This window comes from Dendropsophus ebraccatus, chromosome 6, assembly GCF_027789765.1.
Source record: "Dendropsophus ebraccatus isolate aDenEbr1 chromosome 6, aDenEbr1.pat, whole genome shotgun sequence".
NCBI lineage: Eukaryota > Metazoa > Chordata > Amphibia > Anura > Hylidae > Dendropsophus > Dendropsophus ebraccatus.
In genome coordinates, this window is record NC_091459.1 from 151466710 (window position 1) to 151485056 (window position 18347).

Genomic DNA, 18347 nt, shown 5'->3' on the forward strand with positions numbered 1-18347 from the left:
GGGGCTAAAGAATAGGCATATAGATCAATATAGCCCAACCAAAAAAGAGAAAAAGCTATGCCAACAATATACCAAAGCACACCAAAGGATATATGTCAGAATAAAAGTACTTTATTATAATAGGTACAATATTAGAGACATTTGACCCCACAAGCTTACAAACAATTAAAAATGAAGAAACATGGGGGTACCCGGTATGGTACCACCCACAATGACACCCCAATGTAAGTCTATCACTCACCCTGTATAGATAAGGTGCACATGCAATGTATAAGTAACCAATAAAGAACTATATAATTCAAATAATCAGTAATACTAAGTGTAAATGCTACAACCACAAAACCACACAATAGAAAATAACACACATCATAGGATTGAGGGTAATATATTTCTATTGTGTGGTTTTGTGGTTGTAGCATTTACACTTAGTATTACTGATTATTTGAATGATATAGTTCTTTATTGGTTACTTATACATTGCATGTGCACCTTATCTATACAGGGTGAGTGATAGACTTACATTGGGGTGTCATTGTGGGTGGTACCATACCGGGTACCCCCATGTTTCTTCATTTTTAATGGTTTTTAAGCTTGTGGGGTCAAATGTCTCTAATATTGTACCTGTTATAATAAAGTACTTTTATTCTGACATATATCCTTTGGTGTGCCTTGGTATATTGTTGGCGTAGCTTTTTCTCTTTTTTGGTGCATTATAACATAAAATGTTTAGTCTCTTTGTTCCACATAAATTGCAGCCGTTGTCTCATGTTTTCGGCCGTCATCTATTATCTTAGATTCTCTATAGTATATTGGGTCTTGGTATTTCTGTATGGCACATGTAGGGTTGGCTGCAGGAATGGGATTAGTGGAGACCCCTGGATTATGGGCATCAGGCCGGCTGGGAGGATTGGCGTATGTCTGTGAAGAAGGGCGCATGCGTCTGAAACGCCTCACCAGAGACTAGGTGGTGTGTCGCACAATGGGGGCAATTCTCCTGGTTTTACTGAATTCCAAATAAAGCAAAGCTGAAGTGTTACGGAGACAAGATGGAGGAGTCTGTCCTTTTTCTTGGATGTTTGTGGACATTGCTGAAGGTGGATCCGTGCAGACAAGTATCGCAGTGGGTGAGCGGACACTCTCTAAACTTTGTTAGTGATCACGACCGTCCTCACTGCAATACTCTCTGAATAACCCTTCTGTGGTTTCTGTCAGGTCAAGGAGATTCTGAGAAAGTCAAGCAACTGGAAGACAAGGTGCAACGTCTGACCAAGGAGCTGCAGAGCTTACAATCTACAATGCAAGAGATGAGTGAGAAATTCCAGTCCGAGATTCGTCTGACTGTGGAAAATGTGTTGAATGGGAAGCAGCCTGCAGATTCTGCCTCGAGCCAGTCCGACATGTCAGAAAAACTCAATGACATTCAGACCATCCTGACAAACCTAGACAAAAAGGTGAAGGACCATGACCAAGAGCTCGGAAACCTGACCCCTAAGCCCCCCAGCACCTCCGATATTACAGACCTAAAAGGAGACATTTTACGAGAGGTGGAGAGGAGGGTGCAGCAGTCATGTTCTACATGCCTCTCCGGAGTGGAGGGTTTCCGTAATCAACAAAATGAGGACAGGGACCGTGTACGGGGGCTGGAGAAGCTTATCAACTCTGTGGACCAGAGAAACAAAGAAGCCGTGCAGAACATCCAGTCTCGTGTGGTGGAGCTGACTACACGGTTGCCAAAAGACTGCTGCATGGAAGTTGCCGATCTGCGCCGAAAAGTAGGTGAGGCCGAAAGGAGAGCAGACACCTTGTCTGGATCTGTGGTCGCTCTGACCGTCCGTCTGGACAAGGAACTAGGTGGAGGGAACAACAATGAGATCAGCCATGGGGGCACAAACCTGAACAGCCGCCTGTCAGACATTGAGGGTAGGATGAACACCACACGGAGGACCCTGGAGGAACATTATTACCACTACAGAGATGAGATGAAACATTACTTCCAGGATGAGATTGATAAACTGAAAGATGAGCTCAAGAATCGCATTCAAGGAAATGACTACAAAATCAACATCCTGCTCACCGAGCTGGGCAACAGTTCTGGCTTCCGGGACCTGATGGAGCACAAGATGCTGGATTTCTCTCATCATATTAACTCCCTGAAGGATCGGGTCGGAAAAAATGAAGATCACCTTGGTAAGCTTGGCAAAGATGTTCAGATCCTGAGCAGCCAAGTAACAAGCTCCGTCCAACAGTGCCGGCAGCAGTGCAGCAAGCAGAGCTCAGATGTCACCCAAGCCGTGTCAGACTTAGAGAGCCGGGTGAAGCAAAACACAGACCAGATCCGGGACATCCATTCTGGTATCACCGAGCTGAGGGTATCAGGCAACAAGGTGCAAGGAACACTGACTGACCTGGATGATGAGCTGACCAATGTGAAGTCCTTCGTGGACGCCAGTGGAGATTCTTTCACAAAGCTATACAACGACTTAAAAGATGCCCAGGACAGATTCATGGCTACCATTGTGGAGGATCTGGACAAGTTTGATCTGAACATTGCTCAGTATCAGAATGACACCAACGGAAAGATGCTAGACATGGAGAACAACATTGCTTCCCTCAAGAAGATGATCCAGTTTGACTATCATAGCTGCGGCCAAGTGTGCTCCAACCTGCAGGAGGAAGTGGGCAAGTTAAAGGAGCAGGTGGAGGAGTGCACAGAGACCTGTCAGACTATCCACAGGAAGGCTGAGGAGGGCCTGAGCGGCTCCAACAAGCCTCTTGATGGCTTCACCGTTTTTGGAGGAAGCTCCAGTGGAGAACTCAAGCATCTTCAGGGAGAACTTTCCAATATCATTGTGACCTTCACATCCTTGAATGACAGCGTTAAAGATCTGCAAGAAAGTGTGGAGAAACACGAGACGGACATCCATGACCTGGGGACAACCAAGCACAAGCTCATCTCTGAGATCAACAAACTCCAGGAGGAGGTGACTGAGCACATCAAGGACAACACAGAGAGGCTGCACGTCTTCCAGAAAGAAATCAACAGCTTCAGCAACCTGGTGATGGAGGAAAGCCAGGAGTGCCGGAGGTCCTCAGGAGGCCTAGAGGACAGAGTGTCCAAGCTGGAGAACGTCTGCCTCAAGCTGGATACAGTCTCAGGCAGCTTAACCAAGATAAAGGAAACCCTCAACAAGCATGTTTCAGGCCTGTGGAACTGCGTGCAGGAGGTGAACAGCACCCTGAGGACCCACACCGCCTGGTTTGATAAACTTCACAACAAGCAGCTCAATGGCATCAATGGCCGACTGAACACTCTGAACAACTCTATGCTGATCCTCTCCTCCGAGTTCCAGAACTTTACCCTCCAGGACTTTATGGGTAAGACCCAGGTGTTCATACACTCACCCTGGTGCTACTCTACTCAGACATAGACCCACCCTGGTCCTATCCTGCCATACACTCACACTGGTGCTACCCTTCCATACACCCACCATGGTCCTACCCTGCCATACACCCACCATGGTCCTACCCTGCCAAATACTCACCCTGGTGCTACTCTACTCAGACATAGACCCACCCTGGTGCTACTCAGCCATACACCCACCCTGGTACTACCCAGCCATACACCCACCATGGTCCTACCCTGCCATACACCCACCATGGTCCTACCCTGCCAAACACTCACCCTGGTGCTACTCTACTCAGACATAGACCCACCCTGGTGCTACTCAGCCATACACCCACCCTGGTACTACCCAGCCATACACCCACCATGGTCCTACCCTGCCATACACCCACCATGGTCCTACCCTGCCATACACCCACCATGGTCCTACCCTGCCAAACACTCACCCTGGTGCTACTCTACTCAGACATAGACCCACCCTGGTGCTACTCAGCCATACACCCACCCTGGTGCTACCCAGCCATACACCCACCATGGTGCTACCCAGCCATACACCCACCATGGTCCTACCCTGCCATACACCCACCCTGGTGCTACTCAGCCATACACCCACCCTGGTACTACCCAGCCATACACCCACCATGGTCCTACCCTGCCATACACCCACCATGGTCCTACCCTGCCATACACCCACCATGGTCCTACCCTGCCAAACACTCACCCTGGTGCTACTCTACTCAGACATAGACCCACCCTGGTGCTACCCAGCCATACACCCACCATGGTCCTACCCTGCCATACACCCACCCTGGTGCTACACAGCCATACACCCACCATGGTCCTACCTTGCCATACACCCACCCTGGTGCTACACAGCCATACACCCACCATGGTCCTACCGTGCCATACACCCATCCTGATCCTACCCTGCCGTACACCCACCCTGGTGCTACCCAGCCATACAGCCACCCTGGTGCTACACAGCCATATGTGGTGAGCCCCTGGATGGTGTTATATCAGTGAGACGGCCGGTCACTTGCTGGGTGTTGTAGTGTGACGCCACTATTGTGGTGAATCGCCCCGATACAGCCGGTTCTTATTATGTTGTCACGTGACACCAGTGCCTGGAGTTTAGAGAAGAAGAAGACAACCTGTACCTGTGTATTGACCTTTCTTATAGTTTTCACACCACCTGATGCCCACTAGCATTGGCTGAACCGTACTAATAGGTGACACAGGCCCCAGACCCTGTAACCTGGGATGAGCAGAGTGCTGAGGGTTTCCTGCTGACACTCGTGCTGCGAGATGGAGTTCATAGACTTTCCAGTAACTTTGCTCCACCCAGATCAGATCCTAGCTCTTTGGCTCTGGATACTATCCTGCACTGTGGTTACTCCTAGTCCTCGGTGTGGGTTGAGGTGATCTGTTGACTAGTCCTCTCCTGAGGGGTTTAACACTGCATCATGCAGGCAATAGGCACTAAGGGAGAAGTTTGTAAGAGAGCACAGTCCTGCGTCCTACCCATGCAGGGCACTGACTAAGACTACTACTCTTCTTTACGGGGTGACCTGGCAGAGGGCCAGGGCCCAGGTAGAACCACTGTAGAGAGCTATCTGAGCTGCGTCCTTTCTTCACAGAATCTCGTCTAAGGGTGGGTTCACACTACGGAATTCTCGCGGATAAACTCAGCGGAATTTCGCTGTCTGTCCGCGCGCATGGCCGCGCCCCTTTCTGCCGGCTCCATAGACACTGTTCTATGGGCCGGCGTATTCTGCTATCTGCCGAAAGAAGTGACATGTGCGCGTGGACAGACAGCGAAATTCCGCTGAGTTTATCCGCGAGAATTCCGCAGTGTGAACCCACCCGTAGACTCCTCCCTCACCCACTAACTTCCTATCCAGCGTGTAAGGTGCACTGTGGTTGGGTGCAAAGAGTACAACAGAAGAGCAAAGAGAAGAGGTGATAGGACAGAGGAAAGTAAAGATCCTACTGGTTCACAGATTCTGGTGTACACAAACACAATAACCCTTTGAGACACTTCAGCTGTGCAGCTTCTAGACTTCAATATAGAATACAGCGACATTTAGTGGTCATCTCTTAATACTACTCTGGCTGCAATAAGACCACAAAAAGTACAGACTTTTGCGAAGGGTGTGAACAACAGTAACACCCCTAGTGGGACACCACACATACACCCACCCTGGTGCTACTCTACTACACCCTCCCTCTATCCACCATACACCCACCCCGGTGTTACCCAGCCATACACCCTCCCTCTACCCAGCCATACACCCACCCTGGTGCTACCCCATCCTACACTACACCATTCGTACCGTACACACTGTATATAGATATTGTACCTCCATCAGGACACCATGTTGGTATCAGCAATAATGATCATTAGGGGCTGTGACATCTCATCTTGCAGACATCTGGCCTGTATTGCAGACATTCGTCCTGTATTTATCGGCCGTATACGATGCTCTAGTCCCCCTCTAGGTTTACATTTGGCTTCAAAGGCCCCGATTATTGGGCAGCTCCTTAAAGCCAGGACAAAGGCCCATTCTCCTGTAGATCTTATACCTTGGACTTGGGTAATGAGGTGTCTACTCATTGAGAGCGTGCTCCGCCCACTATAAGGCCCTGTTCACACAGTAGTGCCTGGACGGGCCCCACTGACTCATAATCCACCAGATTGTCCCTTGTTGATGTTTTTCCCACCAAACCTGATGGAACTGCTGCTGGGGTCCGAGATGGAAGTGTGAGCCTTATAGATGGCGGTCACGTATGATGCCATGTGTCATCGGAATTAACCAGATTCTTCTTTATCAGGACCCCCAGGTCTACCAGGTCCTCCAGGACCAATTGGGAAGACAGGGCCGCAAGGTCTACCAGGGCCACAGGGACCACCAGGAAAAGATGGAGCTCCTGGAAAGGAAGGACCTATTGGACCACCAGGTGAGCGTTTTACGTTCCATTGTGGGGACGTTCTCAACTACAGCTTGTGATCAGCATGGAGTCAGCGTGGTGTGTAGCCAACATTGTCTCATGGGTTAGGGTCAAGGTTCAGGGTCATAGGTTAGTATCAGGGTTCAGGGTCACAGGTTAGTGTCATGGTTCAGGGTCATGGGTTAGTGTCATGGTTCAGGGTCATGGGTTAGTGTCATGGTTCAGGGTCATGGGTTAGTGTCATGGTTCAGGGTCATGGGTTAGTGTCATGGTTCAGGGTATCATCATTATCCGTCAGTAATATATCCTATGCTGACCGTATACGTATCATCATTATCCATCAGTGATATATCCTATGCTGACCGTATACGTATCACCATTATCCATCCGTGAAATATCCTATGCTGACCGTATACGTATCATCATTATCCATCAGTGATATATCCTATGCTGACCGTATACGTATCATCATTATCAGTCAGTGATATATTATATCCTATGCTGACCGTATACGTATGATCATATCTGTCAGTAATACAGTATATCCTGTGCTGACCGTATATATATCATCATTAACTGTCAGTGATATATCCTATGCTGGCCGTATACGTAAATTCATATCTTTCAGTAATATATCCTATGCTGGCCGTATACGTATCATCATTATCTGTCAGTGATACCTATACGGTCAGCCTAGGATATATCACTGACTGATAATGATGATACGTATACGGTCAGCATAGGATATATCACGGATGGATAATGGTGATACGTATACGGTCAGCATAGGATATATCACGGATGGATAATGGTGATACGTATACGGTCAGCATAGGGTATATCACTGACAGATATGATTTGTATACGGTCAGCATAGAATATATCACTGACTGATAATGATGATGCGTATACGGTCAGCTTAGGATATATCACTGACAGATATGATCATACGTATACAGTCAGCATAGGATATATTACTGACAGATATGATTATACGTATACGGCCAGCATAGAATATATCACTGACAGATATGATGATACCTATACGGTCAGCGATACATTATATCCTGTGCTGACCGTATACGTATCATCATATCTGTCAGTGATACATTATATCCTGTGCTGACCGTATACGTATCATCATATCTGTCAGTGATATATTATATCCTATGCTGGCCGTATACGTATCATCATATCTGTCAGTGATATATCCTATGCTGGCCGTATATGTATAATCATATCTGTCAGTAATATATCCTGTGCTGACCGTATACCTATCATCATATCTGTCAGTGATATATCCTATGCTGGCCGTATACGTATAATCATATCTGTCAGTAATATATCCTGTTCTGACCGTATACGTATCATCATATCTCTCTGTGATATATTATATCCTATGCTGACCGTATACCTATCATCATATCTGTCAGTGATATATTATATCCTATGCTGGCCGTATACGTATCATCATATCTCTCTGTGATATATTATATCCTATGCTGACTGTATACATATCATCATATCTGTGAGTAATATATTCTGTGCTGACCGTATACGTATCATCATTATCCGTCCATGATATATTATATCCTATGCTGACGTTATAAGTATTATCATACTTGCCTGTGATATATCGTATGCTGACCATATACGTATCATCATATCTGTCCGTGATATATCCTATACTGACCGTATACATATTATCATGTCTGTCCGTGATATATCCTTTGCTGACTGTATACGTATCATCACATCTGTCCGTGATATATCCTTTGCTGACCGTATACGTATCATCATATCTGTCCGTGATATATCCTATGCTGGCCGTATACGTATCATCATATCTGTCCGTGATATATCCTATACTGACCGTATACATATTATCATATCTGTCCGTATTATATTCTATGTTGACGTATACGTATTATCATGTCTGTCCGTGATATATCCTTTGCTGACTGTATACGTATCATCACATCTGTCAGGGATATATTATATCCTATGCTGACCGTATACGTATCATCATATCTGTCCGTGATATATTATATCCTATGCTGACCGTATACGTATCATCATATCTGTCAGTGATATATTATTTAAGCAGAAGAGGAAGGTGTATGAAGTCGGCACTCCAGGACGTGAACTATTAAAATTTTACTTTTATTCCTGCATTTTAAAAACTGATGGTGTGCATAGCAGGACCTACGCCTTTCACACTACTGCGCTTAATCATGGTCTAAAGGTAAGTGAATATCGGAACGAATAAAAACAGGCGACCAACCAATAGAAGGAAGTTACGTCCTAAGTCATGTGCCAGGATAGCACAGGGGCTATGTATTCATTAACCCCTACTGGTACAACAATTGTGATAATAAACAGAGGGGCTGAATAACAATGCACAAAATTATATACTAGTATAAGCCCAATTATGTCAGGAGATAAATGATATATTATATATATACTAGTATAAGCCCAATTATGTCAGGAGATAAATGATATATTATATATATATACTAGTATAAGCCCAATTATGTCAGGAGATAAATGATATATTATATATATATATACTAGTATAAGCCCAATTATGTCAGGAGATAAATGATATATTATATATATACTAGTATAAGCCCAATTATGTCAGGAGATAAATGATATATTATATATATACTAGTATAAGCCCAATTATGTCAGGAGATAAATGATATATATATACTAGTATAAGCCCAATTATGTCAGGAGATAAATGATATATATATACTAGTATAAGCCCAATTATGTCAGGAGATAAATGATATATTATATATATACTAGTATAAGCCCAATTATGTCAGGAGATAAATGATATATTATAGAAATACTAGTATAAGCCCAATTATATCAGGAGATAAATGATATATTATATATATACACTAGTATAAGCCCAATTATATCAGGAGATAAATGATATATATATACTAGTATAAGCCCAATTATGTCAGGAGATAAATGATATATTATATATATACTAGTATAAGCCCAATTATGTCAGGAGATAAATGATATATATATACTAGTATAAGCCCAATTATGTCAGGAGATAAATGATATATATATACTAGTATAAGCCCAATTATGTCAGGAGATAAATGATATATATATATATATATACTAGTATAAGCCCAATTATGTCAGGAGATAAATGATATATTATATATATATACTAGTATAAGCCCAATTATGTCAGGAGATAAATGATATATTATATATATACTAGTATAAGCCCAATTATATCAGGAGATAAATGATATATTATATATATACTAGTATAAGCCCAATTATGTCAGGAGATAAATGATATATTATATATATATACTAGTATAAGCCCAATTATGTCAGGAGATAAATGATATATTATATATATATACTAGTATAAGCCCAATTATGTCAGGAGATAAATGATATATTATATATATACTAGTATAAGCCCAATTATATCAGGAGATAAATGATATATTATATATATACTAGTATAAGCCCAATTATGTCAGGAGATAAATGATATATTATATATATATACTAGTATAAGCCCAATTATGTCAGGAGATAAATGATATTATATATATATACTAGTATAAGCCCAATTATGTCAGGAGATAAATGATATATTATATATATACTAGTATAAGCCCAATTATATCAGGAGATAAATGATATATTATATATATACTAGTATAAGCCCAATTATGTCAGGAGATAAATGATATATTATATATATATACTAGTATAAGCCCAATTATGTCAGGAGATAAATGATATATTATATATATACTAGTATAAGCCCAATTATATCAGGAGATAAATGATATATATATATATACTAGTATAAGCCCAATTATGTCAGGAGATAAATGATATATTATATATATACTAGTATAAGCCCAATTATGTCAGGAGATAAATGATATATTATATATATACTAGTATAAGCCCAATTATATCAGGAGATAAATGATATATTATATATATACTAGTATAAGCCCAATTATGTCAGGAGATAAATGATATATTATATATATATACTAGTATAAGCCCAATTATGTCAGGAGATAAATGATATATTATATATATACTAGTATAAGCCCAATTATATCAGGAGATAAATGATATATTATATATATATACTAGTATAAGCCCAATTATGTCAGGAGATAAATGATATATTATATATATACTAGTATAAGCCCAATTATATCAGGAGATAAATGATATATTATATATATATACTAGTATAAGCCCAATTATGTCAGGAGATAAATGATATATTATATATATACTAGTATAAGCCCAATTATGTCAGGAGATAAATGATATAATATATATATATATATATATATATATATATATACTAGTATAAGCCCAATTATGTCAGGAGATAAATGATATATTATATATATACTAGTATAAGCCCAATTATGTCAGGAGATAAATGATATATTATATATATATACTAGTATAAGCCCAATTATGTCAGGAGATAAATGATATATTATATATATACTAGTATAAGCCCAATTATGTCAGGAAATAAATGATATATTATATATATATATACTAGTATAAGCCCAATTATGTCAGGAGATAAATGATATATTATATATATACTAGTATAAGCCCAATTATGTCAGGAGATAAATGATATATTATATATATACTAGTATAAGCCCAATTATGTCAGGAGATAAATGATATATTATATATATACTAGTATAAGCCCAATTATGTCAGGAGATAAATGATATATTATATATACTAGTATTCTAGAAAGAAATGGTTATCATAAATAGTGGAAAAGTAGATCATTTTTGTAATTTAACCCTTTGGGGTACCTGGTGTCCAAACGAAATATCCTTTCGGCTTCTTTATGTAAAACCTCTTTATGCCAGTCACCTCCTCTTAATGGTTTTCTAACTTTTATGATGGAATATACACCGAGGGAGCCGACATTTCCTCCATGTGTTTCAATGAAGCGCCTGGCTGCTCCAGACACATTGGGGACATTTATGAAGTCCGGCGTTTTTTATGCTGGACTTAAAAATGTCCCCGCATCTCCGGCGCTACGGGGATTTATGTAGAGGCGGACTGTAGGCGGACTGTCTCTAGATAAATCCTGTGCGCTCTGGTGCGCACTGCCAAAAACCCACACCAGCTGAGGACTGGAGTAGGTTTTCGGCGTATCTTTTGGCGGAACGGATGGTGAATCACACTGAGTCCGTGCCCTCTGTTCCGCCCCCTTCACCCCACCCCCACTATATATATATCATTTATCTCCTGACATAATTGGGCTTATACTAGTATATATATAATATATCATTTATCTCCTGACATAATTGGGCTTATACTAGTATATATATATATCATTTATCTCCTGACATAATTGGGCTTATACTAGTATATATATATATATATATCATTTATCTCCTGACATAATTGGGCTTATACTAGTATATATATATATAATATCATTTATCTCCTGACATAATTGGGCTTATACTAGTATATATATAATATATCATTTATCTCCTGACATTATTGGGCTTATACTAGTATATATATATAATATATCATTTATCTCCTGACATAATTGGGCTTATACTAGTATATATATAATATATCATTTATCTCCTGACATAATTGGGATTATACTAGTATATATATAATATATCATTTATCTCCTGATATAATTGGGCTTATACTAGTATATATATATCATTTATCTCCTGACATAATTGGGCTTATACTAGTATATATATATAATATATCATTTATCTCCTGACATAATTGGGCTTATACTAGTATATATATATAATATATCATTTATCTCCTGACATAATTGGGCTTATACTAGTATATATATATAATATCATTTATCTCCTGACATAATTGGGCTTATACTAGTATATATATAATATATCATTTATCTCCTGACATAATTGGGATTATACTAGTATATATATAATATATCATTTATCTCCTGACATAATTGGGCTTATACTAGTATATATATAATATCATTTATCTCCTGACATAATTGGGCTTATACTAGTATATATATAATATATCATTTATCTCCTGACATAATTGGGCTTATACTAGTATATATATAATATATCATTTATCTCCTGACATAATTGGGCTTATACTAGTATATATATATCATTTACCTCCTGACATAATTGGGCTTATACTAGTATATATATAATATATCATTTATCTCCTGACATAATTGGGATTATACTAGTATATATATATCATTTATCTCCTGACATAATTGGGCTTATACTAGTATATATATAATATATCATTTATCTCCTGACATAATTGGGATTATACTAGTATATATATAATATATCATTTATCTCCTGACATAATTGGGCTTATACTAGTATATATATATATATATAATATATCATTTATCTCCTGACATAATTGGGCTTATACTAGTATATATATAATATATCATTTATCTCCTGACATAATTGGGCTTATACTAGTATATATATATCATTTATCTCCTGACATAATTGGGCTTATACTAGTATATATATAATATATCATTTATGTCCTGACATAATTGGGCTTATACTAGTATATATATAATATATCATTTATCTCCTGACATAATTGGGCTTATACTAGTATATATATATCATTTATCTCCTGACATAATTGGGCTTATACTAGTATATATATAATATATCATTTATCTCCTGACATAATTGGGCTTATACTAGTATATATATATATATATAATATATCATTTATCTCCTGACATAATTGGGCTTATACTAGTATATATATAATATATCATTTATGTCCTGACATAATTGGGCTTATACTAGTATATATATAATATATCATTTATCTCCTGACATAATTGGGCTTATACTAGTATATATATATCATTTATCTCCTGACATAATTGGGCTTATACTAGTATATATATAATATATCATTTATGTCCTGACATAATTGGGCTTATACTAGTATATATATATATATATATCATTTATCTCCTGACATAATTGGGCTTATACTAGTATATATATATATATATCATTTATCTCCTGATATAATTGGGCTTATACTAGTATATATATATATATATCATTTATCTCCTGACATAATTGGGCTTATACTAGTATATATATAATATATCATTTATCTCCTGACATAATTGGGCTTATACTAGTATATATATAATATATCATTTATCTCCTGATATAATTGGGCTTATACTAGTATATATATAATATATCATTTATCTCCTGACATAATTGGGCTTATACTAGTATATATATAATATATCATTTATCTCCTGACATAATTGGGCTTATACTAGTATATATATATATATATCATTTATCTCCTGACATAATTGGGCTTATACTAGTATATATATAATATATCATTTATCTCCTGACATAATTGGGCTTATACTAGTATATATATATATATCATTTATCTCCTGACATAATTGGGCTTATACTAGTATATATATAATATATCATTTATCTCCTGACATAATTGGGCTTATACTAGTATATATATATAATATATCATTTATCTCCTGACATAATTGGGCTTATACTAGTATATATATATAATATATCATTTATCTCCTGACATAATTGGGCTTATACTAGTATTTATATAATCACAATGCTGATTGAGGTCAGCTCACCTGCTGTATCCACTCTCGGTGTGCGGCAAAGCCCGGAGCCAGGGCAGTAAATGCAAAGGAAAAGTCCAGCACCAAGGTAGCGGATAAAAATATAATCGTTCTTTTTTATTTGCAAAACTTCACATGACAGGAAACAAACATGCGATTGTTGACGCGTTTCGGCGTCTCTCACGCCTTGTTCACAACATAGTATACCGTATACTGTTCCCCACATCATTATATGGGCGGTATCAGACATCACATGACACTTAAAATCACAAACACATGGTTTAAAAAACGCAAGTTGGGTACAAGATACAGACCGCAACAGAAACAAGAAAAGATATGAAACAAAGCTTCCATTTATAGTACAAAATGTGATATAGACATACATAGTTAATGGGCAGTATCCAACATTTAGTACGTCAGAATAAGGCCGTGTCTAGAGATTAGACCACCAGGAAATCTGCTTCCCAACCTAAAGATCCATAAGGACTCTCTGTTCAATAGTTTACGTCTTAGGGAGCCCCCTCTTTTAGACGGATATATTTTCTCTATGCCCATTACTGTGAGAAGTTGCACATTTCCCCCCATGCACCTCTCTAAAATGTTTTGTCAGGGACGACACATGAACCACCTCGTTCCTACAGTCTGAGATATGTTTGCGTATTCTGGCTTTGAGGCTGGTTGATGTGCATCCCACATATTGCAGATTGCACTGTGTGCACATGGCCACATATACCACATATGTAGTGTTGCAGTTGATGTAGCTATGTATCTTGTATGTGTTCCCATTAGAACATGATTTAATGTCCTTGGACACCGCAACATGTGAACAGGTTAGACATCGCTGATCTCCACACCTGTAGGATCCCTTTACATCTAACCACGTCTGTTCCCTCACCTTATCTCCTTTGTACAGAGATGGAGACAGGGCCGTATCCAAGGTGGGCGCTCTTCTGGACACAACCCTGATCCCATCTCTGGTCATCTTGTGTAGGGTCTCATCTTTCGCCCTGTGATGGGACAGGAGGTCCGGACGCAGTGGTAGCTTCCAGAACCTTCCTCGAGAGAGAGCCCATACTAGAGAGAACCAGGCTCTGCGCGGCCAGAACGGTAGAATCAAGATGGCCTTGGCATTCTCTTCCTTCACCTTCACCAATACCTTCTGAATCAGTGGAATGGGAGGGTAGGCGTAAACGAAAGTCGTCCTCCACGAGACCGACATCCCGTCCAGCACATAGGGGTTGTGATGACGGACTAGGGAGCAGAACTTCCCGAGCTTCGCATTGTGACCGGTGGCCATCACATCCATCTCGGGGAGGTCGAACCTCTGGGTGACTTGCTTGAAGACCTGAGGGTTCAGGCTCCACTTGCCTGGTAAGAGGCGACGCCTGCTGAGAACATCTGCCTTCACATTCTGGGTACCTTTTATGTGCACTGCTGATACACCGAGGAGATTCCTCTCTGCCCACTGAAACAGAAGTCTGCACTCCCCCATCAAGGAGCTGGATCTTGTTCCTCCTTGTTTTCTTAAGTAGAACACCATAGCCATATTGTCCGTCTGAACTAGGACTTCTCTCTGATGAATGATAGGGAGAAAATGCATTAAGGCCATTCTGACTGCGTGAAGCTCCTTCCAATTCGAAGACTTCTCTCTTTCTTGAGGGGACCAAGGACGCTGGATCCATTTGTCCTCTACATGGGCACCCCAAGCCCAGTAAGACGCATCCTTCGTGATGGTAACTTTTTGACGAGGCAGGAGAGACACTCCCGTCTCTAGACGGTGTGGATGTAACCACCATGCAAGTTCTTGTCTTGTTTAACGGGGAATCCATAGTGGTCTGTCTAAGTTTAAAGAAGTCATGTTCCAAGCAGACAGAATGTTGGCATGAAGAGCTCTTGTATGTGCCCGAGCCCAGCTCACTGCGTCTATGGCTGATGTCAGGCAACCCAGAGTCCTCATTGCACGTCTTACTGAAGTCTGAGGATGTTCTATTAAACTCCGTACTTCTGATTTCAGCTTCATAGCTCTCTCCTTGGACAGAGTCAGAGTCATTCGGCCGGAGTCCAGAACAAACCCGAGATACTGAACCCTTTAGGAGGGAAGCAGTTGAGATTTTTTCCAATGTATAATGAAGCCGTGATCCTGAAGGAACCCGAGCGTGATGGCAAGATGCGAGTGGAGGACAGCTTCCGAATCTGCTATGATTAGCCAGTCGTCTAAATATGGTACGATGGTTATTCCCTGGAGGCGAAGGGCTGCTGTCAGGACCACCGCCACTTTGGTAAATACCCTTGGTGCGGAGGACAGGCCGAAGGGTAGACATGTGAACTGGTAATGCTTCAGACTTTGATGATGAGGAACAGCCACCCGCAGAAACTTCCTGTGAGCTGGAACTACTGGGACATGAAGATATGCATCTGTAAGGTCTATTACAGCAAAAAAATCGTTTGGTTGTAGACAAGCGACAACCGATTTTATACTTTCCATCTTGAAGTGCTTGGCGACAAGATGTCTGTTGAGGTACGTTAGAACAACCTGGAATAAACTCCCTTGCCTCTTTGGTCGGCTGGGACCTCTTCCAGAGCACCCTTTAGCAGAAACTGATGGACTAATGGATGAAGATTGGGATCGGTTGTGTAGTTGGTGATGAATCTGTCTACAGGTAGGTCCTTGAACTCGAGGGCAAAGCCCAAAGAAACGACCTTTTGCACCCATGCGTCCTTTGTAGATTTTTGCCAGATGGAGGAAAATTCTAGCAGCCTTGCCCCCACCTGCGGAATTGAAGGCCTGGCGTCATTGATCAGCCGATCTCTTGGACTGCGGCTTCTCCTTCTTAGGCGCATAGGCCGCCGAGTCTCTGGTTTGGCGTGGGTTGCGAAAACGAAAAGGCCTGTAATTCTTCTTGAACTTAGGTGAAGTACGCCTACGCTGGAAGGATCTCACCGGCTGTTTCTTTTCTGTAGATGGAAATACAGCACCCTTGTCCTCATTTATATCCTTCAAGATCGGATGCAACTGAGGACCGAACAGGCTCTCTGGATGAAAAGGTAGTCCACAGAAGTTTAATTTGGATGATACATCGCCTGACCATTGTTTTATCCACAGGCACCTTCGTACAGCATTAGTCAAGGCTATACCACGAGAACTTAGACGAAGAATATCCACCGGGTAATCACACAAAAATTCTGCCGCTCTCTTCATCTGCGGGATTCTTGCTAGAATGTCTTCACGTGGAGTTCCTTCCTCCAGGTCCCTGGTCAGAAGGCTCAGCCAGGAACGAAGGGCCCGAGCAACCGGAACTGCTGCCAGCGAAGCTTTAGCTGAAAAGGAAGCAGATGAATAGGCTTTCTTAGATAGAGTGTCAGCTCTTTTGTCCATTGTATCCTTCAATAATGTAGATTCATCTGATGGATAAACTGAGCTCTTGAACAGTTTAGCTACCGCTAAGTTAATTTTTGGCGGCAATTCCCATGCTTCACAGTCCTTGGAATCTATTCTATAAACACTCTTAAACCTGGAACCAGGATCAACTCTTTTATCCGGCTTTTTCCAGTCTGCTTCAAACAGAGTCTTTAGCAGAGGATGACTAGGGAACACTCTCTCCTCCACTGAGGGGAAATAATACAATGACTCCTTCTTAGCCCTCTTAGGAGGAGGATTTTCAGATTCAACCGCAGTCTTTACTGCCCTGATCAGCTTACTCAGGTCCTCTTTATGAAGCAGATAACAATCCTCTGACCTCTGATGAGGAGCTGAGGAGTGAGCTGGTGGAGAAGGGGATCTGTCAGACCTTGCCCTCTTAGCTGAAGGTTGAGAGCCCATAATATTGCCACATTGGTCTTTGAACCACTTGAAGAACTCTTCCGCCTGAGATTGGAAATAATTGGCCGCTGGTGGGGCTAGACAGGCATCACAAGTATCATCCTGGGCGTCATCTGGCATGGGCTGCCTGCAGGATACACAACACCTGTGCTTGGACTTTCTGCTCCTCTTCCCAGATTGGCCAGAATGAGACATCTAGGCAGGAAGAGACAACACAAATGAATCTGGTACTCTGAATAGAGGGAGAAAAACGGGGCCCACTCGTGTATTACTCACGTTTGGCGTCTAAGACTCGGCTGCCCGGCAAGTGCTACCGCACACCAGGGCGCCAGACGCCGTTTAAATACCTTGCGCATGCGCCGTCAGAGCATCGCCGTCAATTGCCGTCACTTCCGGTCACGTGGGACTCCGTCACATCCGGTCCCTTGAACGCACATCAAACCGGAACCGGAAGTACGCGGACG

The 18347-nt window shown here is 40.9% G+C and overlaps 1 protein-coding gene across 2 annotated transcripts in view; it reads left to right on the plus strand.

Moving 5' to 3' along the window:
* EMILIN1 (elastin microfibril interfacer 1) overlaps positions 1–18347 on the plus strand; it is an 84732-nt gene that overhangs the window by 52633 nt on the left and 13752 nt on the right. For both annotated transcript variants that reach the window (XM_069973303.1, XM_069973304.1), the window contains exons 4-5: positions 1213–3375; positions 6236–6361. In XM_069973303.1, coding sequence (XP_069829404.1) covers positions 1213–3375; positions 6236–6361 — 2289 coding nt within the window. The remainder of the gene's footprint in view (positions 1–1212; positions 3376–6235; positions 6362–18347) is intronic.